This window comes from Sycon ciliatum, chromosome 1 (assembly GCF_964019385.1).
Source record: "Sycon ciliatum chromosome 1, ocSycCili1.1, whole genome shotgun sequence".
In the NCBI taxonomy this organism is placed as follows: domain Eukaryota; kingdom Metazoa; phylum Porifera; class Calcarea; order Leucosolenida; family Sycettidae; genus Sycon; species Sycon ciliatum.
Window position 1 is genome coordinate 21,937,854 of NC_088643.1, and position 25,046 is coordinate 21,962,899.

The 25,046-nt window shown below is 48.1% G+C and overlaps 1 protein-coding gene across 1 annotated transcript in view; it reads left to right on the forward strand.

Moving 5' to 3' along the window:
* Positions 1–25,046, forward strand: part of LOC135821845 (titin-like) — a 117,224-nt gene that overhangs the window by 43,954 nt on the left and 48,224 nt on the right. The window contains exons 9-16 of the mRNA XM_065334871.1: positions 921–973; positions 5,151–5,394; positions 10,730–11,023; positions 12,691–13,011; positions 14,676–14,981; positions 15,714–16,010; positions 17,142–17,444; positions 18,718–19,029. Coding sequence (XP_065190943.1) covers positions 921–973; positions 5,151–5,394; positions 10,730–11,023; positions 12,691–13,011; positions 14,676–14,981; positions 15,714–16,010; positions 17,142–17,444; positions 18,718–19,029 — 2,130 coding nt within the window. The remainder of the gene's footprint in view (positions 1–920; positions 974–5,150; positions 5,395–10,729; positions 11,024–12,690; positions 13,012–14,675; positions 14,982–15,713; positions 16,011–17,141; positions 17,445–18,717; positions 19,030–25,046) is intronic.

Consider the following 25,046-nt stretch of genomic DNA (forward strand, 5'->3'; position numbering starts at 1 on the left):
TGTGCTCTGTTTCTGGAGTACCGTTTGGTTGGCATGAGGCTGCTCCATGTGCACCAGCTGTTCGATCCTGTTCTAGATCGTACCAACCAAACGCACCCTGAGACTAAACTAGTCATGGGCCCGTCGTCCTAGTCCACGTTCAACGAAGCGCCAATGGCCGGCGGAGAATTCAGGGGCTTGGTCTGACTCCTCGCAGTGTTGGAACCCGGCTTGAGTTTTCTGAGGTGTGCGTTCACACCGAAGACCACCGAACGAGCTTGCACGGTGCCCAGGGCAGCTTAACAATGCGTTGCTGAGCGACAGCAAAGCGCTTGGCCGAGTATCACGCTACGCATGCAATGCAGCTCTAGTGCTAGTGCTAGCGTAGGGTATGGCGCCACCCTCGTGCTGCGGGCATCATGTTACCCTTGCGCTGCGGGGTACCACATTACCTTTCACTGGAATCAGGTCCACGCTGCGCATGCCTGGTGTTCGCCTTCCGATGGCCAATTTACACTACTATCTGTGGCTGGGATAGGGTTGTGCCTGTGGGCGAATGTGACTGATGTCGGCTGATTGTCCATGCACCATGCTAGCATGCTGTAACTGGTGAGGATACTGCTGATTGCCCATGCACAATCCTACCATGCTGTCACTGGTGACGGTACTGCTGATTGTCCATGCACAATCCTAGCATGCTGTAACTGGCGAGGGTATGCGGTTGTTGTCCACAGCACCGGCTGCTCGTGCAGCAATCGGGTTAATGCTCCCAGCACTGCAAGGTGATGAGGAATAAAACTGGAAGTCTATTTTGAAGTCTGTTTTTTTCTGTTTTGAAAGAGTGCTTTAATTGTATGCCTGTTCCTTCCCCTCCTTCAGCCCATATTAAGTCTTGTTTTGAAAGAGTGCTTGCTTGTGTGTTCCTTCTCCCCTCCCTCCAGACTCCATTAAGATAGTGTCGTTTGACTCAAATTCGATCAAGATCCGTTGGCAGGTAAAGTTAGATTGGTGGTGCACTGTGTTCTGCTGTGTACTGGTGGTTCACGGTGGACAGAAAGAGAGAGAGAGAGAGAGAGAGAGAGAGTTCATCTCCGCTGGTTGACAAAGGATGCCTGGCAAGGCCATGGAAAATCATGCATTTGGGTTATTGCTTGCCTGTTTTCTTTTGTTTGTACCTTTTGTCCTTCGCCAATGGAAGCAAGCCAATATGGCGGCAATGGCGAGATGGAGGTGGTCACCCATCCAAACTCGATGCAGAAGACAATGGTCTCTCATGCAACATTAAATTGTGCCGTAAAGTACTGCGAGAGCTCCCCACCATCTCGTCCTTCCGTGGTCGTATTGTGGAGGTGGTGTCCTGTCAGGAGGTCATACGACACGAACCTTGTACACACATTGCACATTGTGCAGTCAATCCATACTCAATTTACCTTCGAGCAGACACGACACACAAAAACTTGCTAAGTGTGACCTTAGACTAGGGTTCTCACACCGTACAAACTTCATCACACTCTGCCATACGATTTATCCTTTCCCTGGCTGTAAAATCAGGGTGGGCTCTCTCGTGGTACTTTACGGTATAGTTGTAGTACGTTATTTTGTGTACGTCGTGTGTACGTCATGTTGGTGCATGCGCGTGTCGCTGTGGTGTAAAAAGCAGTCTTCGTCTTGAGTTCGTCATGTCTAGTTGTGTTTCCGTGGTCGTCTTGCAATAAACAGTCTTTCAAATGTAGCTATCGTCGTCCCTTTGTATAAGTGTGGAGATGGCACGGGACTGGGAGCAGGCGGAGAAAAGGCAGTTACAACATTGGTGGCAGCGGTGGGATTCGAACCCACGCCTACGGTATGCCAAACAGTGCAACTAGCTGAAGTCTATGATCAATACCGCCCAGATCACAGCTTCAGATATTGGTCTTAAGATACATGTTTCAAAATGCTTCATGTACCGCACCCCAGCTCCTATGTAAGACGTACACAAATGGCAGGTGCGTGGACAGTGAGGGAGAGAGTAAGAGAGATAGAGATAGAGAGAGAGAGAGAGAGAGAGAGAGAGAGAGAGAGAGAGAGAAAGAGAGAGAGAGAGAGAGAGAGAGAGAGAGAGAGAGAGAGAAAGGGGGAGAGAGACATCAGATTCAAAAAATTGTCATCGTCGGTCTGCAGACTCCCCGCCATGGCCTTGCTGACGCCTGGCCAAGCCTGGACCATGCACAGCAATCGTTCGGCCCTGCTGACGCCTGACCATAACCCGGGCCATGCACAGCAATCGTCTGGCCCTGCAAGATGCTCTAGTGCCACTAGACACGGAAACAATCATTGTGAGAGTCTTTGCTCGCAAGCTACTTGAACTAGACCGCAAAACTAAAGTTTGAACGAATTTGAGAAGATGATCGCCACCGGTTCATGAATGAAGCGCAGCGTGAACGCGCTCGACAAAAACATTTCTTTCATTCCATGATTTCTCATTTTTTTACGACAACCCAAAGACATGTTTTAGCTGAACGCGGCCCATAAAATAAACATCATTGTGCAGGAGAAATAGTTCTTTATAGCCAAAGTTCGTTTCAACAGAAATGCACTTGCACTATACAAGCAGCAAGTCATGACAGGCATGTGGCCCATGACTGTATGAGTGCACTTGGTTTACATTCAGCCCTTTAAAAGATTTGGTTGGTGTGACTTTGGCGATAGTTGGAGATATGTGTGTACCTCCCTACATGGGAGCTTGCGGTTTTCCTGCCGACTTGAATTCCAACTTGACTGACTCACGACTGCCATCCAGAGCGCACGAGAAGTCCATCGAACCGTCCACTCGGCAAACCTCAAGCTCAAGCTCAACTGATGAGGGGTGAATTCCCCGAAACACTGCGTATTGAGCAGGGAGTGGTGCTTTCTTGCAGGTTTGCCGAGTGGACGGTTCGATGGACTTCTCGTGTGCTCTGGATGGCAGTCGTGAGTCAGTCAAGTGAGAATTCAAGCCGGCAGGAAAACCGCGAGCTCCCATGTAGGGAGCAACATACACTTCCTCTAAAGGGGAAGTATACCCTAAAATCAAATTTTCACCAAATGTAGTCTTCGGGGTGCTGAGTCGAATGGTCTTGGTCCGAGGAAGCTGAGACGCTCCCTTCCTCCTTTATTCCCAATCGAACTCGCGCACTTCCACCGAAACGAGGTGACTGCGCCCTACTAGATAGGGATTTGTATGCAAAAGTCACTAAAAACGCCGTTTCGTTCTTATAAAAGTACGGATGACCACGATTGGTCCATATGTTGTAGTCTTTTGGCCGCCGAGTCGACTGGTTTTGGTCCGAAAAGGCTGCGATGCAGCGTTCGGCCCTTATTCCCAATCGAACACAGTTGATCAAGCAGTCACGTGCTCATGCGTCCACCAGTCACCTGGTCATCGTGCCCTCAGTAGGCCCAGACAGATTCTGCTCCGCTCGCCTCGATATTTTGCCGCAAAATGTTGCTGCGAAATCTTCGATATTTTGCCGAGCCTGGCACTAGAAACTCGATATTTTGCTCCATTTTGCTCCGGAAAAACGTGTATTTTATCCACTTCCCGTACAATGTTTCATAAAAATCGCAGGGTCGGTTTCTCAACACGGGTTTCCACGCACGTTTATTTTATTTTATATTTTTACTGAATACCACAGAACCATCAGATGCTGCACAGCGGGGGCGGTGGCGTATTGGATGGAAGTGGGGGCGGGGCAAAAGTAACTCCTCCAACCAAAGGTCTCGGAATCATCGTTACTCCTGTGCGCCGACGTGTCCCTGAGTTCTTCCAAAATCATGTCGATCCACAGTGAATCCCTGTGATATTTCGGTGACATGATCTTGTCCTGGGCAGTGTGTCCTGCTGAGCGGGTAAGAAACAAGGAAATCCAAGTATCAGGCATCGATTTTACCCAACATATTTTGCTCCGATTTTGCCGAATTCCCCTCTTTCAATTCTTCGATATTTTGCCGAAAGAATTGCCGGCAGGATCTGTGTGGGCCTAGCCCTCCGGCTACAATTTACAACCTGTTTGGGCCCGTTCCTGTCACTTGAGTTGAACCTTTGAACCAGGGAGTCGTAAAAGCCTCTTACGACTCCCTGCTTTGAACCTTTGAGTTGAACCTTGATGTAGCCTGCAAGCATGGTGACCAGGCGACTGGTGGACGCATGAGCACGTGACCACTTATTCAACCGTGTTCGATTGGGAATAAGGGCCGAACGCTGCATCGCAGCCTTTTCGGACCAAAACCAGTCGACCCGGCGGCCAAAAGACTACAACATATGGACCAATCGCGGTCATCCGTGCTTTTATAAGAACGAAACGGCGTTTTTAGTGACTTTTTGCATACAAATCCCTATCCAGTAGGGCGCAGTCACCCAGTTTCGGTGGAAGTGTGCGAGTTCGATTGGGAATAAAGGAGGAAGGGAGCGTCTCAGCTTCCTCGGACCAAGACCCTTCGAATCAGCACCCCGAAGACTACAACTGGTGAAAATTTGATTTTAGGGTATACTTCCCCTTTTTAAGAACTGGTTTGTTATAAACGAAAATGGTTCACTACGAAGGGTCAATTTTGTATAGGGTCAAACTGGGACATGAACACTGGTTCGTTTTAATTTTCACAAAATCCACTACCGTATTTTATCTAATAAAAGCCCAGGTCTCCAATAATAGCCCAGCCTCCAATAATGACCCGGGGTGAGGTTGGTTTGAAATAATAAGAGCACAGTCTCTAATAGCAGCGCGGGACACAGTTGGAGTATGGAACATTTATATTGACTGCATATAAAACAGCAGTACAAGATGCCAAGAACATACTACAGTATTTGTAAGGAGGTTTTCGGTCTACTCCTTCCTTCCTGGCGCCAATGCTATTGTGAAACATCTGTTTTGACAATATTCCTGAGTTTAGGGTTGAAAAATCAGTCTTGATATGGTCAGGTTATGCCCGTATAGACTGGAGTTGGCTTGATAGTTGACAATTGAAAAAATAACAGCCCAGTCTCCAATAATAGCCCAGTCTCTAATAGTAGCGCGGGTAGAGCTGTCACTGAAAAAATAAGAGCCCCGGGCTCTGATTAGAGAAAATACAGTATATGCAAGTTCGTTGTAAGTGGAGTTAACTGTATGTCTGTACAATATGTCGGTGTTTACGTGTACCGTTGGTCTGTGCAGTTATCAGTCTCCATGTTCGAACTCCACCGTGGTGCACTGCGATATGTTCTGGTGTCCTACCAACAAGCGGACCAGCCGGGCACCTCACTGCAGAAGAATGTCTCCGTGAGTGATGGTGACATTAAGGGAAAGTTCGTAATCTCTGGGCTGAAGCATGCCTCCAAATACTTGTTGCGAATCATGTTGAGCAATGGATCTTCCACTAGTGGTATGGTTCGTCTTTCGCAAACAACCCAATGCCAAAGTAAGGAACAAAGAAGGAATTATAATATGTGTGTATGTGTATGTCGGTTGGTATATTTTATTTTACTTCGCCAGAATGAACAGGCATTGCTGCCTTCTTGCCTGGACAAGTGGATTGTCAAAGCTCTCACAAAAAGACGAAGATATGTGTATTCTCATCCTCTGATTATAGAATTGGATTTTCCATAAGGTTATGATCGGTTATCCCCCAGCTCACCGGGTAGACTGTGGCTCACCATGATCGGATGCCCACCACGGCGAACTGGAGGGACTCGAAGGACGACAAACAAAATAGAGACGCTCGCCTAAGGACCAAAACCAAACCCATGCCGTGAAGTACGAAAACTGAGCAGGTACAAACCATCGCAGCAATACGCGCACGGCAGCTTCAAAACCGAACCAATCTACGAAACCGAACACAACCACAAAGACCCTTGCGGATTGTAAACATACTGCCCAGACAAAGCAGAACGGCGTTGGGTTGCCCGGCCCCCGAGTGCTCCCGTGAAGTAAGACTGAACCCATCATCATGCTGCATTGGGATCGACTCACCGGGAATATCCGCTGGACGAACGACCACCGTCTCCATACATGTACAATGTATCACCAAAGTGCGCCGGCTCAAAGTTGAGTAGAATCACCCGGTCGGTGTCCGGTAGAGGATCCACCAGCAAAACAAACAACGCCAAATGCAGACCGTCGGACGAAGAGAAAGGAAAATGTGCAAGGGCATGGCCCAAAAGAAGAGAGAAGCGAAAACAAAAGGGCAATGGCGAGCACGGACTAAACGCCTACTTGAGGACAAGTAGTCAAAAGGCGAGTCCCACGTTGGGCGCCAATGAATGAGAATGCCTTCTCCCCCTGGCCCCTGCCACACAACCACGCAACGTTCTGTTTAGTTAGCTTCTTACTAGTTCTCACAATCATGGTAGGGGCGCAGGAGAAGAAAGGCGAAAGCAAGACTCAACAAAAAGACAATGGGGGAAAAGACACGACGAAGTAAGAAAGAACAAGCATTCAAGCAGTAACACCACGAGGACCAATCGTGATGACCAATCAGGGACCAATACGTACAGAACACATGACCAAGACCAAGACAACCAGACCACGGACAAATCGCACATCACTCTCATTCCCAGACCAAACTCCTTGCAAGTAGCACTGCGCATGTACAGCAATCACTTGACAATCACTCTCACACCGACGGAAGCAGATTCTCACACTCTGACAACGCGTACTCTTGCATGCACCACATACCATATGTGTCACACATCACACCATACTCACACGTACACTTAGACCATAATATATGACATCAGACACTGGACTCTACGAGACAATAACCAAATACAACAACGTGCGTAAATAATACTCGCAGCACACATACTCCGGCATGCACTGGATGTTCGTAGCCACCCAGGAGAATGAAAAAGAGAAGACACCCCAAAATTCCCCGAAACATTGTGTTTTGAGCAGGGAGTGGTGCTTTCTTGCAGGTTTGCCGAGTGGAAGGTGCGACGTGCTCCTCGTGTGCTTCGGATGGCAGTCGTGAGTCAGTCAAGTGTCAAGTTCGGCAGGAAGCGTGTGTTCCTCGTTGTAACAACCAACTTCATGATGTTTCAAAGGATCAGTCGGGGAAGTGAACTGCCTGAAAAGAGAAAAAATCGCCAGACCCACCAGGACTCGAACCTGGGACCCTGCTTGTCATGAGCAATGCTCTAACCACTGAGCTATGGGACCAGGCTGAACCCAGAAGGCGCTGACAAGTTTTTCACTCCAAAGGCAGCTCACAACACGTGCCACACATACTGATGGCACTTGGGTCTTTCTCCCTCCCCCAGGGGACCAACCACGGTCAGTTTCTGGACCCTACCAGAAGTGAAAGAAAAGTGATTAATTTTTGAACGGTGCTCATGACAAGCAGGGTCCCAGGTTCGAGTCCTGGTGAGTCTGGCGATTTTTTCTCTTTTCCAGGGCATAGCTTAAGGATTTCATTTAGCTCGGACAAATGTCCTTCCGTTTTGAAATCTGTCCGGACATGCCCGGACATTTTCCACAACACATTTTCAGGGTGTTTCTTTTTTTTAGTAGTACTGAAGTATATTCACGATGACTCATTATGCGGACGTATCTCACGCGTGAATGGACATATCTGTGCAACGCAGTTACAGATGCGTACAAGGCAGAGTACTGGTGAAGGAAGTTGGCACTGCAATGGTTTGAGCTACATTCTTTGTTGTTGGTACTCTGATTATCCGTATTATCCGTATTCACATGGCCTTTGCCATTCATTCAGTATATTAATGTCATCAATAATGATATTCTTGTTTGTATTAGTTTATGTGACACCATTTTCTATTTTTCTTTGCCTGCCTGCCTGCTGGCGGCCTTTTTTCGCATGGTTCGGTGCAAGCGAATTTGGGCGAGCCCATTGACGCGGGAGCACAAATAATAATAATAATCTCACGCATTACTATGTACAATTCGCCAATTTATTTGTATTAGAAACTGAACTATTTACTGACGACAAATGTATGTACAAGAAAGCGTTGCAGTCAAAAATTTTGCGAACGCGATATGCTCCTTGCAGAGAAGGTAAGAATTTGCGTCGTGCAATAGCGGCAGCACCATCGTCCATCTCGCACAGTGCCTTCGCAATTGGACCGAATTCGAGGGCATTTCGAGCGGGACACTCTTGCCTGCGGAAAGATTCATTCCTCGTTTGTGCATCTCCGTTCCAGCATGATCCTTGAACGCTGATGTTCTCAGGTTCTTGGATCCGGTTATGAAAGCCTCGCTGAAGTTTTTACAACTGCGGACTCTGTCTACAAACTTGATGCACACGGAACACTTCAAACATTCTGCTAACAGCCGATCGTTCTTCTGCCGGTCATAAATCAGCCAGGCGGAAGTAGTCAGCTCTGCATCATTGTCCGAGATCCACTTATCGCAAGTAGCGGCCTTCACACCACGGACTTTTTTGCCCGGCGGCAAGTCCTCTGAATCTCCCTTTCGCTTTCCACAAGACATTCTAAAAGACTATCTGCATTCCTGGTCAGTGAAAGAGTGAAAAATAAAAGATGACATCTTCCTCTCAAGAGCGAACAACTGCATTGCAGTTCAACCCATAGATTCAGGTGCGAAGTCGACACCATGCATGTACCAAAGGTCGAAAGTGTGAATTGACTGTAGCAACCGCGTTGCTACAGGCGGATTATGGTGAAGTCTACGCCTGAGGGATCGAGGCTACAGTGTAGACGTGTTAGTTGTACGATATGCAAGTCGCATTTGGCCTAAGCTCCGAAGAAAGCCCAACTCTGCATAAAAAGGTCGAAAGGTCGCAGCTCTTTTTTTCCTTTTTGACCGGACACTATGTCCGGTGAAATTGAAAACGTCCGGTCAGTGGCCGAAAATGGCCGGAAAATGTCCGATGTCCGGCCGTTAATCTATGCCCTGCTTTTCAGGCAGTTCACTTCCCCAACTGATCCTTTGTATTACAGTCGCCCCTCTCTAATCCGGCACCTTTTGCAACGGCATTTTCTGCTGGATAAACAAGGGTGCTGGATTATGAAATCCTGCCCTCCAACCCGGCCCACATGTTATCATACATGTTTGTGTCATACGTCAAAACGTTGGGATTTTCTGTGTCAAACCAAGTACTTTGTGGAATGCATGTCTATAAGTTATACACTTAGGAATATCCTATGTACTGGCATGGGATATTTCCAAGTGTATGTTGCATGTGTTGTGTATGTTACAATGGTCCCTGACAGTCTGCGATGTACAAAATCGATTGTGGCAACAAACGCGATTAGGCCGGCTGCAGGGACGCCGTAACGTCGCACTCGCCCCAGCACCATTCAAGCAATTCCCTTTGGCAGTTCACGGCACGAACTTCAACAAAGCCCCGTGAATGCGTACCAGGGGAAGGCTAGACAGCATGTCTCTAGACATCAATAGGCATCGTATGAAAAGCCAGTCAATAGCACTAAAGAGCGAAAGCCTTTGTCACGGTTCGGTTTCACTCGCGCACCGGGCCCGAGCTGGCAGCACAAACAAACGCCGGACGCGAGCTGGCAGCACAAACAAACGCCGTACTCACACGAGACCGTTGGGCCAACGGATGGCCACAGCCATCAAAAAGAGGAACAAACTCATCCATGGCTCTTTCTCTTGCTAGCTGTGCTGCTGCGTGCATCCAACTGTTTTGCAATTTCTCCCTCCCACCCACGCCTCCTGGTATTTATTATCGCTCTACACTATCCTACGTCTCACAATGAGTGCCACTCAGCATGATGGTACTCCAAGCTACATTGTATTTGATCTGTCCTACTCCTAGCTCACTATTCTGGACAAAATATTAATTCAATTGCAATGAAGCGGCTTGGTCTGATTCCTAGCTTGTTGGTAACCGGCTTGAGATTTCCAAGGTTGCTATGACAACGTGCAGTCATGCGCAGGGCCACCCAACATGCATTTGGGGGCCCAGGAAAGACAGAAACGCGTTGCTAGGCAACAGCAAAAGCGCTCGGCGAGTATCACGCTACTCTTGCAGCACGCACGTTGGCTTAGGGTATCACGCTACCCTTGCGCTGCGGGGTACCACATTGCCCCTCGCTGGAATCAGACCCGCGCCCCGGATACCTTGCGCTGGCCTCCTGACGGCCAAACTCAACCAACTTGTGCGCTGTGACTGGGGTTGTGCATGCATTAGCAACATAATGTGGCCCAGGTCGGCAGACTTTCAATTAGCCAAGCGAGCTACTCAGGCCAGGGTGCATGATCACTATTCGCAGCACTTATCGTTCATGCAGCAGTCGGGGTAACTGCTGGATTAGAAAATCGAATTATGTACAGTTTGAGTGATTTGTTGCAGAAAATCGCTGCTGGAGGCGGAATTCAAGTGCCGGATTAAAGCGTAGAAAATGAACTGAAAAAATCCGTTTTGCCAGAAAGTGTGCTGGTTTGCAAGGGTGCTGGATAAACAAGTGCCGGATTACAGAGGGACGACTGTATTATCATTATTATTATTATGCGCTTACGCGTCAATGTAAGCGGTGGTAAACTGCCCACAAATTCGCACGTGCTGGATGGACTTAGGAAATGAACACCGAGCATTCGGTGCGGCATGGAAATAAAATCATTGAAAAAACGAAAAAAATAAAGCAACGGCAATAGAAATACAATAACAAGACGTACCTGCTAAGGAGCACATAATCCTGTGTCCGCTTCCTCTGTTCAATCTTTTGCATAGCTTCGGGAATAAAGAGATTGAGTGTGTGCTGCTGCTGCTGTTGCTGCTGCTGGCCTTTTTTTATATTTCATGCAATTCACAGAACCTGGTCATGCCAAGACTTTCACAGCGATTATGATTACCAACACTTCTGCCCGTGTTGACTGGACTGATATTGACGATGGCGGTTGCAACCTTACTAAAGTCACTTTGCGGTACAATATGATGAGTAAACCGCAGACTTGGATGAAGATTGGTATGAATATTCCACCTGTCAGAAGTCATCATCAGGTGCTATATCCTTTGTTGGGGGGCGGCAAAGCCTATGCTTTTCGACTCGTTGCCCACAACGTGGAAGGCAAAGGCGTAGCCACTGACTCAAATGAAGTTGCACTGGGTAAGTCCTTTCAATCTAAGAAAAGCAAGCTCTTGTGACTGTAGGGAAACGTGTGCAGCAGTTATATAACATGTACATTACTGATACGTCTGTCATGGGAGATTACCCTTTTATACAGCTAAATCAATTGTATAGACAGCACATCACTTACATTGTATGTACAGTATAAAACCTTTGTTTGCTTAACCCTGTGCTAAGCGGATTCCTTTTAATGACCGGAATGCACCGATATGTAGCCATTGAAAAATTCAACGCAACATGCGTACCTGCCAAGCGCGGACAGCAGAAAGGATTTTTGGGACCAAGCCCAATGCTAACCTGTAGCAAGTGAACTTTGTTCCGTTGCTAGCAACCCTTAGTGCTCGCTCTTTGCTCTTGATCCGGCCACTCACGCCGCTTTCGGCCTTGATTGCCTGCTTCCATTCCATCAGCTGCCTACTACTATTATAGGTACGAACTTTATTTTATTTATATTTTTTATTTATATCATTATCTCATGGCACATCATGATGACGGCCAGTAACACTGAGACAAGGGTGAAAGCCAACCACAGCAGTAAAACAGATAAAAGAATACAAATAAAAGGCAAAGAAGGCAAAGGAGAGACAAACCAGCAGGATGTCATGCAAATACATGAAACCTATAATTGAGCAGAGATTTTAGCAACAAAATTATCCATCGACGTGCTGGTCTTGGCCTGCGTTGGTAATGTTGCCCAAAACACATAGCCAGCAAAGATCGGGGATCAAGTGAATAGGGTGGAGGCAGCGCGTGGGAGACTGAAACTGATTCAAGAATATTTTAGTTGTGCACTCCCTGATAAGTCGTGGGCCTGCTACGCCCGGCACTGGACTGGTGCTGTGCATGGCTAAGGTGCTGTTGGAGACAACGGGTTAGCAGTGTGCACAGGTGCTCTGTTGGAGACAACGGGTTAGCAGTGTGCACAGGTGCTCTGTTGGAGACAACGGGTTAGCAGTGTGCACAGGTGCTCTGTTGGAGACAATGGGTTAGCAGTGTGCACAGGTGCTCTGTTGGAGACAACGGGTTAGCAGTGTGCACAGGTGCTCTGTTGGAGACAACGGGTTAGCAGTGTGCACAGGTGCTCTGTTGGAGACAACGGGGTAGCAGTGTGCACAGGTGCTCTGCACACCTGCCAACCAGCCCGATTTGGTCGCGACCGTCCCCGGTATGGAGGGTGGTGATAGGCACCCAAAGGTGCATTAGCCGCATGCCTCACACACGCTGCATTTGTACATGTTGTCATACATGTGGGCTCAGAAACAAGCTGTTGGTGTAGTACAGGTCCTCGGCGGCTTCTCCGGCTGCTGTTGTGCGGCTGCTGCCAAGCCATTCATGGTTGTTGACATTGAACGTGCCTGCCACGACAATGCGGGAGAAAGACTGGCGGGCAATGTCAGTATTGGATGATTCATGGCATGATACATGTCATTGCTGCTTCTGTTGTGTTTGTGGTGTCGGTGTGTAGCGTGGCCTGCTCTACAGGTGCAATTCACAGGGTCTGTTGTGTTGCTTCTGTTGTGTGTTGTGGTGTTGTTGCAACTCACGGGGCCTGTTGTGTTTGCTTCTGTTGTGTTGTGGTGTTGTTGCAACTCACGGGGTCTGTTGTGTTTGCTTCTGTTGTGTTGTGGTGTTGTTGCAACTCACAGGGCCTTCCATGCTCACTGTGTCTACACTCGAGCATGACAAGATTCGCTTGACGTTTGCAAATCTGGACGATGACATCATCAGGCGAATCACCAGTCTTCCAAAGGTGGCACTGGAGTATAGTGAGGTAGAGAATGGCAGCCAGGTCGGAACTTGGCTATTTGTTAACAATCACGCGCCGGTCGTAAATCACACGTTGGTGGCCGCAGGCTTCAAGGCTAACACCACGTATCAGTTTCGAATTATCATCTTCACCAATAGCACCGGTACAAAATCAAGCAGCCTTACTTTCCTGTCGAATACCGTCACAACACCCACCACCCGTGAGTGCTGATGAATTGACACAAGATCGTAGAAGTGCATAGCAGATTGCAATCCTGTTTGCACGTGGCATTTAACCGATTACTGGGCTTGCTTTCAAATACATTCACACAGCAGTTGACAAAGCCAGTTAAGTTGGTGTTGTCGGAAAGAGTAATGTTACAACAACCACAGGGAAGAGCAGCCAGCACAAAACATATTTAGATGAAACGGGGGGAAATAGTGGAACACAAGTTACGCATTCGAGTTCACCAACTAGACCAGATCTTGAACAGTCAGACGTGCAGAATCTAGTACATAGCCGACAAGGAGTAGTGAGACATTCCACAGCATGAATATTTCCATGGCTTGCCGTCTGAGTTGATACCGCGCGCACCTGAAGAGCTGTTGTGATCAAGACGGCGGGACGATCAGCATGTGATACTATACATGACATTGCAGCTTGTATGCCCAACATTGTCCTCAACAAAGTACAGCACTCTAGAATATCGGCGTTCATTTTTGTTTACAATTCGAAAGCTTCCTCTTCATGTCTTATCCTTGATGTTTTATCAAGGATAAGACATGAAGGGGAAGCTTTGCCAGGACTGCTTGTGTGAGAAGAAGTCCAACAAAGTGAAAGCAAAGCAATGAAGCTGAAATCTGAACAGGAATCACAATAACTGAGATACAGTTGCCTGATGATCGTAGTAATACGTGAAACTCAGAGTTGTAACAAAGCTTCCAATCTCTCTCTTGTGTAACCGAGATATATGCGTTCTTGTGGGTACTGTCTTTTGACGCTTTGTTGCTGTTACTATTGTGGTTGTAGTTGCTGCTGCTGTTGCTGCTGCTACTTCTGCTGCTGCTGTTGCTGCTGTTGCTGTTGCTGCTGCTGCTGTTGCTGCTGCTGCTGCTGTTGCTGCTGCTGCTGTTGCTGCTGCTGCTGCTATTGTTGTTGCTGCTGCTGCTGCTGCTGTTCCTGGTGCTGCTGCTGTTGTTGCTGCTACTGTTGTTGTTGTTGTTGTTGTTGTTGTTTGAAATCTTTTATTCTCACGATGGCCTGTGGCCAATAAGAGAAAAATAATTACAGGCACGGGGATCAGATACAGAGAGATCAAAGTTTAGCTGCTTGCTGAGGCAGTAGCGATGGCAATAGGGAGTTTATCACATAGGCTGGGCGCAATGGAGCTATAGATGTGCTGAGCAATGTGAGCAAGTACATACGGAAGAGATGACAAGTGGTAGGATGTTTGCTTTGAAATCTCGTCTGGGGTTGATATGCCGGAGGCTGAGTGGAATGGTATTAAAGAGGTCAAGAGAAGCATAGATAGGGGAGTCCCTTAGCCGGTTTGTACGTGTTTTTGTTGTTGTTGTTGTTGTTGTTGTTGTTGTTGTTGTTGTTGTTGTTGTTGTTGTTGTTGTTGTTGTTGTTGTTGTTGTTGTTGTTGTTGTTGTTGCTGTTGGTGCTGCTACCGCTGTTGTTGTTGCTGCTGCTGCTGCTGCTGCTGCTGCTGTTGCTATTGCTCTTGCTGTTGCTGCTGCTATTGTTGTTGTTGCTGCTGCTGCTGCTGCTGTTCCTGGTGCTGCTGTTGTTGTTGCTGTTGCTGCTGCTGCTGCTGTTGTTGTTGCTGCTGCTGCTACTGCTACTGCTGATGATGATGTTGTTGTTTTTGGTATTGTGCAGCTTTATTTTTTGAAGCAACTGCACTCAACCATGAGAAGGTTCTCCTGAATTTGTCAAATCTCAATGCCAACATTACTGCCAACCTTCTGGAAACTCAGAAGGTTGTGGTGGAGTACAGGGAGGAGACTAGTATCTACAGCGTGAATTGGATTCTCGTCGATGATCTTTCCATGGTTGGTAATCACACCATGGTGCTCTCTGGATTTCGGCCTGATACTAACTACACATTTCGACTTCGTGTCCGCAACACCGAAAGCACCAACCTGGTGTATTTCCTGTCGAATTCAGTCACAACGTTTTCTGTCCGTAAGTCCTAGCAACCTGATTCGAGACGGGTGTAGTGCACATCAGCATATGGGCGTGATGAGGGAGGATCCAAGTGTTGACTTCACAGCTGGTGCAGCTTTTTAAGTCCTCTCTATTTTGAAAAAGGGTCTAATTTTGGACATTTTCTTTACTCGAAATGAATCTCAGGATTTGATTTTTCTCATGCGGTGCGTTCTGCTGTTCCAAAAATCGAACCCTTATACAATTGGAAGTTTTGTTCTGGATTTTGTAAGTTCGAATTGGAAGGATTTCACTGTATCTGTAAATACTGGACTCAATAGGTAGTCGGTTCATTCTAGACAGTCAGGAATCCAGTAATCAGTCTTAATTATTATTCACCATTAGTTTATTGTGAGTAGTGCTCCAGCAGCCCACACATCACCGGCGAGACCATCTCACACCTTCCTGTGCACGTTTGTATGTGAGCAAATGTTTAGGCCTTTTCCTCCTGTGTCTGGGCGATTGTGTCTGACAATGTCAGAAGGGACCGCCTAGTTGTGATGCCATTCGACGTGCACTCAACGTGAGTTAGGCCGCTGGTTCGTCAAGTTCATGGTACCGCGGTGAATTTGCGTCTGCTGCATCATTTCAATAATGTTGCAGGCTCAAATTTGTCAACACGGCCTCTTCAAACCCATTGAGCTTGTTTCTGTGCTATACACGGATATGTTAATCTGTGCCACTCCTCTTTACTCACCTTTCCATGCACAGAATATCCACCGGAGGTCGTGTTCTATTCGGCAGACCCAAGTGCGCTGTCTGCGCTCTTGACTTGGAACCTGTCCGACCATAACCCTCTTTTCCCTACCACACAATACACTATCCGTTGGTCAACGAATGGCATGTCGCTGGAAAGAGAGTTAAATTTTACTGTGAACCCGGGAGTATCCCAATATAACCTTGATGGCCTGCAGCACAATGCCACCATAAGACTACGCATGCGTGCTAACAATCTGTATGGCCCCGCAGGCAATTTCAGCAGCAATCTGACATTCATGACTGACGGAGGTAAGGGCTATCGCCACCATCCCCAGGCGCGTGCCCCGTATGGGTTCCTGGGTGCCCGGAACCCCCCTTTTTTTCGCTCAAAATGCAGGATTTTGCTTCATTTTTTGAAACATTTCCCGGGGAGCCCCCCCCCCCCGGAAACCCCCCTTGAAGGGCACCGGCGCACGCGCCTGATCCCTGCACATGGGGCAGTGAGGGAATGGATAATTTTAGTGCATTCTGAATGTGGTGTCCATTCACAAGTAGTAGATGTCTGGCCTTTTTCAAATCCGATCTAGGCTGAATCAGGCAGAGAACCCAATTTTTATTTGGGGTGGAAATGGGTTTTTGGACCTGCTTGTCTGTACAATGATTAATGCTAAACCCGGTTAAACCCAGCCAAAAATAACTTTGTTATGGTCCCCGTTTTGGGGAAATAAACGGCAAAAACATCATTGGACGAGCATTCTGCGCTGCATGGCAAACAAATTCTGAATAGGTCAACCATTGGCCTATTTATGGTTAAAAGCAAGACAATCATTGTTTTCTGAACAGACTGCACACTGTAGACATTGGACTAAAATCAGCATTGTACTAATATGTCGCGCATGCATGCATTCTCATGATAGCCAATCACTGAACTGCAGTTGACTCCACTTATAACGAACTCGCATATAGCGAATTTTGTGATAAAGCTAACCATTGTCCATGTCCCTGTTTGAGCCCATACAAAATGGGCCCTTTATAGCAAGCAGTTTTCGTTTATAACGAACCAAATCTTGAAGGGCTGCATATAAACAAAGTGCACTCATACCGTCCTGAGCCACACGTCAGTCATGACGTGTTGCTTGTATAGTGTGGGTGCATTTCTGTTATTACAGACTTTGGCTATAAAGAACAAATTCTCTGGACAATGGCGTTCGTTATATCAGGAGTGAACTGTGAATTTCACATACAATAAGTTACTTTATGTGGCACATGGAATCATCTTTCGAGCCACCAGCACGACAATACCGGATAATCTTGATGTTTGTGCACGACATGTGTATAAGATGGAACGCAGCTGCATCCCCATCACTAAGCAAAACGTGAAATGCCCGAGAGCGTAGCAAACCTCTTTTAAAGCGGGTTATACTCTTTGCCCCTGTACAGGTAGTGTGCCTAGTCCGCCTGCGGAGCTACGACTCACGGAGAATGGCACGCACAGCGTGAAGCTGTTCTGGCGTGTTAATTTGACCGGGGACGAGTATCCTGCGACGCATCTGACGTTCTCGCTGAAATACGGAAGGCCAGGTGGAGCAGATATCAGGCGTTTCACTGTTAACATCACAAGTGCTAGCGGCGAAGAATCTCTGAGTAACTTGACCCAGCAGACTGTGTACACTATCGCAGTGTATGCAACCAATGTCATTGGAAGGAGCCGAATGGCAAGGGAGCAGGTTTTCTACACACAAGGTAGGAAGATCACCAATGATGCACGTGGATTTGTTCGGGGTGTGTGTGTGGGGGGGGGGGGGGGCTTGTAGACGCTACTCCACAGTATAATTAAAAGTCACAAGCAATCCATGATACTAAGTTCAGCAGGTGAGATGCGGTAAAGCATCAGCATAGCATGGCATGGATGTAGCAATATTTTCTAACTTTGCATCGGATAATAATATTAAAGCCTCGGGGGTGGCGGATCATGCGCATCCTTTTCCAGTCCATGGCTACACAGTACAGATCTTCATGTCTCTTAGACGTACATGTACATTGAATGTTTTACTATAGGTTTACCTTAAATAACCGACGAGGAGACAACAGTCGTAAAAGAGCAATGAAAAATATCAATTGTGCACTCATAACCATGTATAAACAATTAAAATGAAACAATTCCAGAACGTTTTCGTGTGACTATCATCAGTGGAACAAATGTGTTGTTCCACTGATGATAGTCACACGAAAACGTTCTGGAATTGTTTTCGTGTGACTATCATCAGTGGAACAAATGTGTTGTTCCACTGATGATAGTCACACGAAAACGTTCTGGAATTGTTTCATTTTAATTGTTTATACATGGTTATGAGTGCACAATTGATATTTTTCATTGCTATTATAGGTTTACCGTGCATGTTTTCTAGTTTGAGAGACATAACCAACTGGTCACAGCACAATACATACAAAGTTCATCCCAGGACTGGTAAAATTCACTTGGTTTATACTATGCCGAGAAACACAGGGTGATCTTCAGCGCATAGATAGTGCACCTTCACAGGGCCTGTCTTGTTTTCATTGTTGAGACGGATTTCCGGCAAGATTGTCTCATCAAAACGGTCGATAAGGATATGTCTAGACTCTTATTTTGTTATTGCTACGTTGAATGTCCGCCTTGATAATTGCGTTCACTACTGTAATAATGCAAGGCGATTGCTTTGATCCAGAACCACATCTTCAATCGTGTTGCTAAGTACTAAGACTATGTTACGTAGTCCTAGTGTTTCAATTATTCTCCCAACCCAGCCATACAGTAAGCTGCATCCCACCGTGTATGCCATCACCCTGCTCTGGCTTATGTAGCCATTGCATTGCGAGGTGACCTGTCTTTGCAGATCGGTCGTGTCGGCCAGCAAACCATACATATGTCCCAGTCTAGATCCATGTGCGACGGCCAGCTGTCCACGCACAGTGGGCATGATGGCATGATGGCTAATGACGATTCTCCTCATTGTGACTATTCTCCCCTGCACAGGTACACCTGGTACACTCGAGGAACTGAGTCTCACGGAGAACAGCACTACAGATAACGTCACGCTATTCTGGCGTCTCAACGCCACCGACTTGTATCCCGCGACACAGCTGAGCTTCTTTTTGCAGCGAGTAGGCAGTATGTTTAGCGGACCGAGTGGAACAATGGGCAAGATTCTCACCCTTAACATTACAGAGGATCGGGGCCAGCAAATTTTGAAGAGCCTGCAACCGAACAAAAATTACATTGTCAAGGTCTACACTGCCAATGAGTTTGGACAATGCGAAGTAGCCGCGGAAAAGTCTTTTAAGACAGGTATGAACAGCCCACAGCAATGCTGTATTTGGTTCTGTGTTCAGGGTTAAAATTTAAGAGGGGCGGCTGGGTTACTTTGTGCAGAGTTCAATAAGTATGCACCGCTCTACACGTGGAGTTGAGCATGGCATGGCAGGCCTATTGCCATGTTTACTCAACTATAATAGTGAGCCAGCAAGGTTAGGCTACTTTTAGCACCTACATGCACGTAAGACATCCTGTAGGCATACTGCGTTTGTTTCCGCTCGCATGATCACTGTGATTATTTTATTTTGTTGTTGTTGAAAGGATTGGGAGAACTTCAAATTCAGTGTAAACTGTCAGGGAAGTGAACTGCCTGAAAAGAGAAAAAATACCAACCCTGCCAGTGCTGTACATGTGGCTGCACGTGTTGTCTCTTTGTCGTACCTGCTGCTGTATTTGTGTCTCTGTGCTGCTGACCCGTACATGCTGCTGCGCTGCTTTGTTGTATTGCTGACACGTGCACCTTTTTGTGCTGATATGATATCGAGTACACCACTTTTTGTGCTGATGAGGGCACCAATTTCCGATATCATGTTTCCTTTTGCCATGTCAGTTGTCAGTTCTCCCGTCGTCTCCTGAAGTGTAGTAATGAATAGCTCTCTCTCTCTAGCTCTAGAGAAAAACCACTTGCTAGTCCGTTTGATGTGTGACGTGGCGAGGGTATAGTAGAGGCAGCTCGTCCTCCAACTGAGACGACACCAGGACTCGAACCTGGGACCTTGCTTGCCATGAGCAATGCTATAAATCTGAGCTATGGGACCAGGCTAAGCCTAGAAGGGGCGGACAAGTTGTTCGATCTAAAGGCAGCTCACAACACGTGCCACACATACTGATGGCACTTGGTTCTTTTTCCCTCCCCCAGAGGGCCAACCGCGGTCAGTTTCTGGAACGTGCTACCTGAGATGAGAAAGTGGTCAATTTTGAAAGGATCGGGAGAACTCCTAATTCAGTGGAAACATTACTGTCAGGGAAGTGAACTGCCTGAAAGTCCCCAGAGTGCCTGTACCGTCACCTCCTGCTTGGCTCACCAAACCAGACATACCCCCAACACAAGCCCAAGAAGTGGTAGAAGGACGCAATCCGTGCGGACCTCCAGGTGGCTGACATCGCAGAGAAGGACTTGTGCAATGCAACTAGTTTGCGGCATACCTGGAGGCCGGCGGTATGTCTCGTGAAGCTGTTGTCTATGAGCACCGCGCCAGGACCGAGCAAAGCAACAAGCCAGTTTGCAATGAAGACTAAATTCATGTCCTTTGGAGCTGGAGTAAACCGGCCGGATATAGCACCCCTGCACACATCAGCAGGCGACGTGCAGCATGTCTCGGAGTTCACGTACGTTGGCAGCCTCTTAACACCTGACGGCACAATAGCTGCCGATGTCACACATCGAATAGCTGCAGCCTTCGAAGCTTTCGGATGCCTCGGCAAACCGGTTTTCAGCAACAGAGACCTACCAGTCTCCACCAGACGTCGAGTATAATTATATGGCTACCGAACTGGATCTGAGCTTGAAAGACTTTTGGTTATCGACTGCTCCCAAAATCTCAGACAAGAATTGGTCGAAATCCACAAACTCACCTCACGAGATCCTATCCTGCACCGACTTGGCAACGTGCAGATTTCCGTTGTGAGGCGGTGTGGAGCATGCACTACTCACTCCAGTGTCGGTTGATGCAGCTAGTGGCGCTGGTGATGTCCGTGCTTGCGGCAGGAGAGAGGCTCCAGCCTCGTCCGTGATGGCAGAACGAACTTCAGCCCAAATGAGCTGGATCCAAAGTGGCCGGGAGCTCAGCGAGCACTTCGTTCATGTCCACTGCAGATCCAAAGTGGCCGGGGGCTCAGCGAGCACTTCGTTCATGTCCGCTGCGGGCGTGGCACAGTCATTTGCTGAAGGATGTGGGATGTGGGGTTGGACCCAGGTCTTCACGCTCCGTATCATCCAGCAATCTCCGAGCCAAAACGGAGTTATTTGGAGTGGTCAGCAGCAGATCATGATTCTCGTGTTCGACTCGTACAGGTAGTTCTGCCATACATACTAGTACCCGATTTACAGTAGATGGCGACATTGTTTTAGTCGCCAACAAGTGCGGGCTGAATACCATCAAAGTGCCTGGCCAATTTGACACTACCACAAGCTAGAAGCAAACAACTCCTGCAAATCTGATGCTAGCACAAGTAGAAGTAAACAAAATAATTAACTTTGCACTGAAGCCAACAGCAAGAAAGAAAGGGAAGCAAGCAGTGGCGCACATGGAGAAGCGACGCCATTTTGATTTGCATTACCATGGAGAAGACGTGTGACGTAAGGCTAGGCATGCGCGAAGATATGTGCCGGCAATGTGAGTGCAGCGCCTGAGAACCCTCAAGTAGCGGTGCGTGACGAATGCAAACATGGCAGTGTGATCGGTGGATGCTAACATACACCGACACCTTGACTTGTGCAGTTGCTGTGTCTGCTTCTTTTCTTTGTTTTTTTTCTTTGTACATAATACTCTTTCCCCGAATCATGAAACTTATCTGAGTAGAAGATCCCCTTGACAGGCCTAGAGCCTCTGGGTAATCCTTGAAATACTATAAATACATCACAATATACAGTCAACTTCGTTTATAACGACATTCGGCGGGGCATCAAAAAAGTGTCCTTATTCGCGAAGTGTCGCTATACCCGAAGTCTCATTATATGTATTACAGTTGGATGGAACTTTGTTCTGGGCATGGAAATTCTGTCGTTATTCGCGAATTGTCGTTATATCCGCAGTCGTTATTGGCGAAGTTGACTGTACTATTGTGACCTAGAGCCTCTGGGTAATCCTTGAAATACTATAAATACATTGCAATATACTATTGTGAGTAACTAGATAGTGTGGCAATTGAGTTATCTTTCTAAGATTCCTTTTGAATTTCTCTCCCCTGTCCTGGGTAGACCCACATGACCAGTTTTGTAAGTGAGCAAGTGCAAGTGTGTTTGGGATCAGGCGATTTCACACACACACGCACGCACGCACACACACACCCACGCACGCACGCACACACGCACACACGCACACACACACACACACACACACACACCTTAACTACAACACACAGCAACTTGCGGTACGGGGGAGTACCGGCCAGTGGAGTGAGAGGCTACGGAAAGAAATACGTAGACACTGCCGGAGCAGAATGTTGGCGGAGCCAAGTATCTACGAGAGAGGATTCAGGGTCGGCCGGGTAGACACTGGCGAAGCAGAATGTTGGCGGAGCCAAGTATCTACAAGAGTCTGCGTCCGAGGGACGGCGACCGAGGGCCCTGAGTAGCCGGAAATGAGCATGGCCAACACCCCGTTTATTCACTGTATCAAAGCAAATTAGTGATGAGAAATGGGAGGTGGGAGGGTGAAACACTACGAGCAAGCAAGAATGATCGTCGCACAGAACGGATCGAAATATATAGCAGAGCAAACTCTAACAAGACATGCAGCGATGCATGCCACCCACGTTGAGCGCTACAAGCAAACGCATCATAACGCCGCCACACGCTTTCCACATCGGAGGCGAGCAACACGCATGAACGCCACACGCTTTCCACATCGGAGGCGAGCGACACGCATAAACGCCACGTAAAGAGACACGTTCAATGTCACGTAGAGAGATGCATTCAATATCATGCAGAGTGCCAAGTCGCACAGAGACCATAGTCAGCAGCAAATCATGAGCATGCAGTAACAGCACTATTAAACATAGCAGCATAGATTGAGCGGTAGCACAAAGCCGCGTGCATCCATTAATCTGCATTATCACCATAATGCTACACACACACACACACACACACACACACACACACACACACACACACACACACACACACACACACACACACACACACACACACACACTACTACTACTACTATGTACAACTGCCACAAAATGGCCACGTCGCTCCCAGAAGCGGGAGACAACAGCGAGAAAAAAGAAACAAGGAGAATAATTGAGGTGAAAGGGGACCGTTCTACACATAGCTAGTGTTTCTGTCTTCGGTGGCGGGTGAGGTCCTGCGGGCGGGAGAATCGTTCGTTACATAGGCTGCATTGAATGGGCAGATTAGTCCTCTGGTCCTTTCGCAGTCGTTTGCCTCGAGTACAATTATGGCGGTTAAAACCAGCCTGACTCTTCATGCAGCGATCACAGATCGAGCAATGGTGCTGGCAGCAGTCCAAATTCAGGCTGCCACACACACACACACACACACACACACACCTCCTCCTCCTCCTCCTTCGCCCACTGCCACGATTGGCTATGTGTCCCCAAACGGGGCGACTTGGAGGAGTGCTGTCTCCGGGACGCGGCATGAGGCCCTGCGAGTCCGGCGGGACGTGAACGGCTGTTTCACTGTTTGTTTTTTGCCTTTGCGGAGCGACGGGAGGTGCAACTATGTCTAGCGATGTCTTGAGGACGGCTGAAACGGCGTGTGCAGACCATACACAGGAGTGGTTTCACGGCAGGTTGTACACGAGAGCATACCACACTGTAGACTCCATCCTGACACCTGGTTCTCCACTCAGACCTATCATCTGCTGTTTCAAGCCACTCATTCATGCCAATGGACACCGCCGTCAGGTCATGTTTGATTGGGTCTTTCCACCTCTTCCGGGGGCCATGTGGAGGTCGTTTAGACGGCAAGGCACCAAAGAGCAATTGGCGGGGAATACGGTCATCCATGCGAGCCAGGTGGCCCAGCCATTGGAGACGACGGCGCCGGACCTTGTCAGAGACCTGCTCCATGTCACCCCACCACTGCCGTACCTGAAGGGTTGTCACGTGCTCGTCCATCTGGCGCGCCCGACTGATGCCCAGGACCATGCGTATAGATCGCAGGTGAAACGACTCCAGACGCTGGAGATCCCGTTGCCTCGGTGTCCAGTTCTCAGCACCATAGAGGAGTACTGCCAACACAGTGACTCCGTACACAACACGCTTGAGACCGATAGGAAACTCCGAGTTCGCAAACACAGCTTTCTTCAATACGCCAAATGCACCCGAAGCTGCGGCGATCCTGCGAGAGACATCAAAGCTACTCCTAGCATCAGGAGTGATCTGGCAGCCAAGATAGCGAAAGCTGTCCACGCATTCGACGGTTCCACCCAAAGGCAACATATCCGACGCCACCACACCAACGCCCATAGGCATGAACTTAGTTTTGCCCAGATTGACTGACAGGCCAAAAGATGCTGCAACCTGTCGAAACGTGGCCAAGGCCCTTTCAGCACCGCCGTAGGTTTTGGCGAACAGTGACGAATCGTCCGCAAACTGACACTCCGTGATAGTCACCCTGCGACACTCTCTGAGACGCGTATTGAACAAGCAGTCTCTGCGAAACTGCGACACCTGGATACCGATATCCTCGTCATTGGCGATGGTAGCATGCCACTTTTCCACAACCGCACCCATGAATAAGTTGAACAGGATCGGGGCCATAGTGCATCCCTGACGTAGGCCATTTCCCACCGGGAAAGGGTCGAGCAGATCTGCGCCGAGACGAATGGATGCAGACATGCCTTCATGGAACGACCGAATGATGGAGATCAGCTTATCCGGCACGCCGAGCCTGGAGAGAACCCTCCACATGGCTGCTCTAGGTACTGAATCGTATGCTTCGCGCAAGTCGATGAACACCGCAAAGCCCTTTGATGAATGCTCATGCAATTTCTCGGCAACCTGGCGTACTGAGAACACCATGTCTGAGCATCCCCTACCACGGCGAAAACCACACTGGGAGTCAGGCAGGTATTCCTCTCCAACCAGCTGCAGGCGATCCGCTATTATTCTTGCCACCAGCTTGCCGACCACGTCTAGAAGCGCGATGCCTCGCCAGTTACCACAGTCACTAAGATCACCTTTCTTGGGAATTGGGATTAAGATGGCGTCTGCCCAATCCTGAGGAACCCTTTCCGTCCGCCAAACTTCAGCCAACAACATCTCCAACCTAGGCACCAGTTCAGAGCCGCACTTGA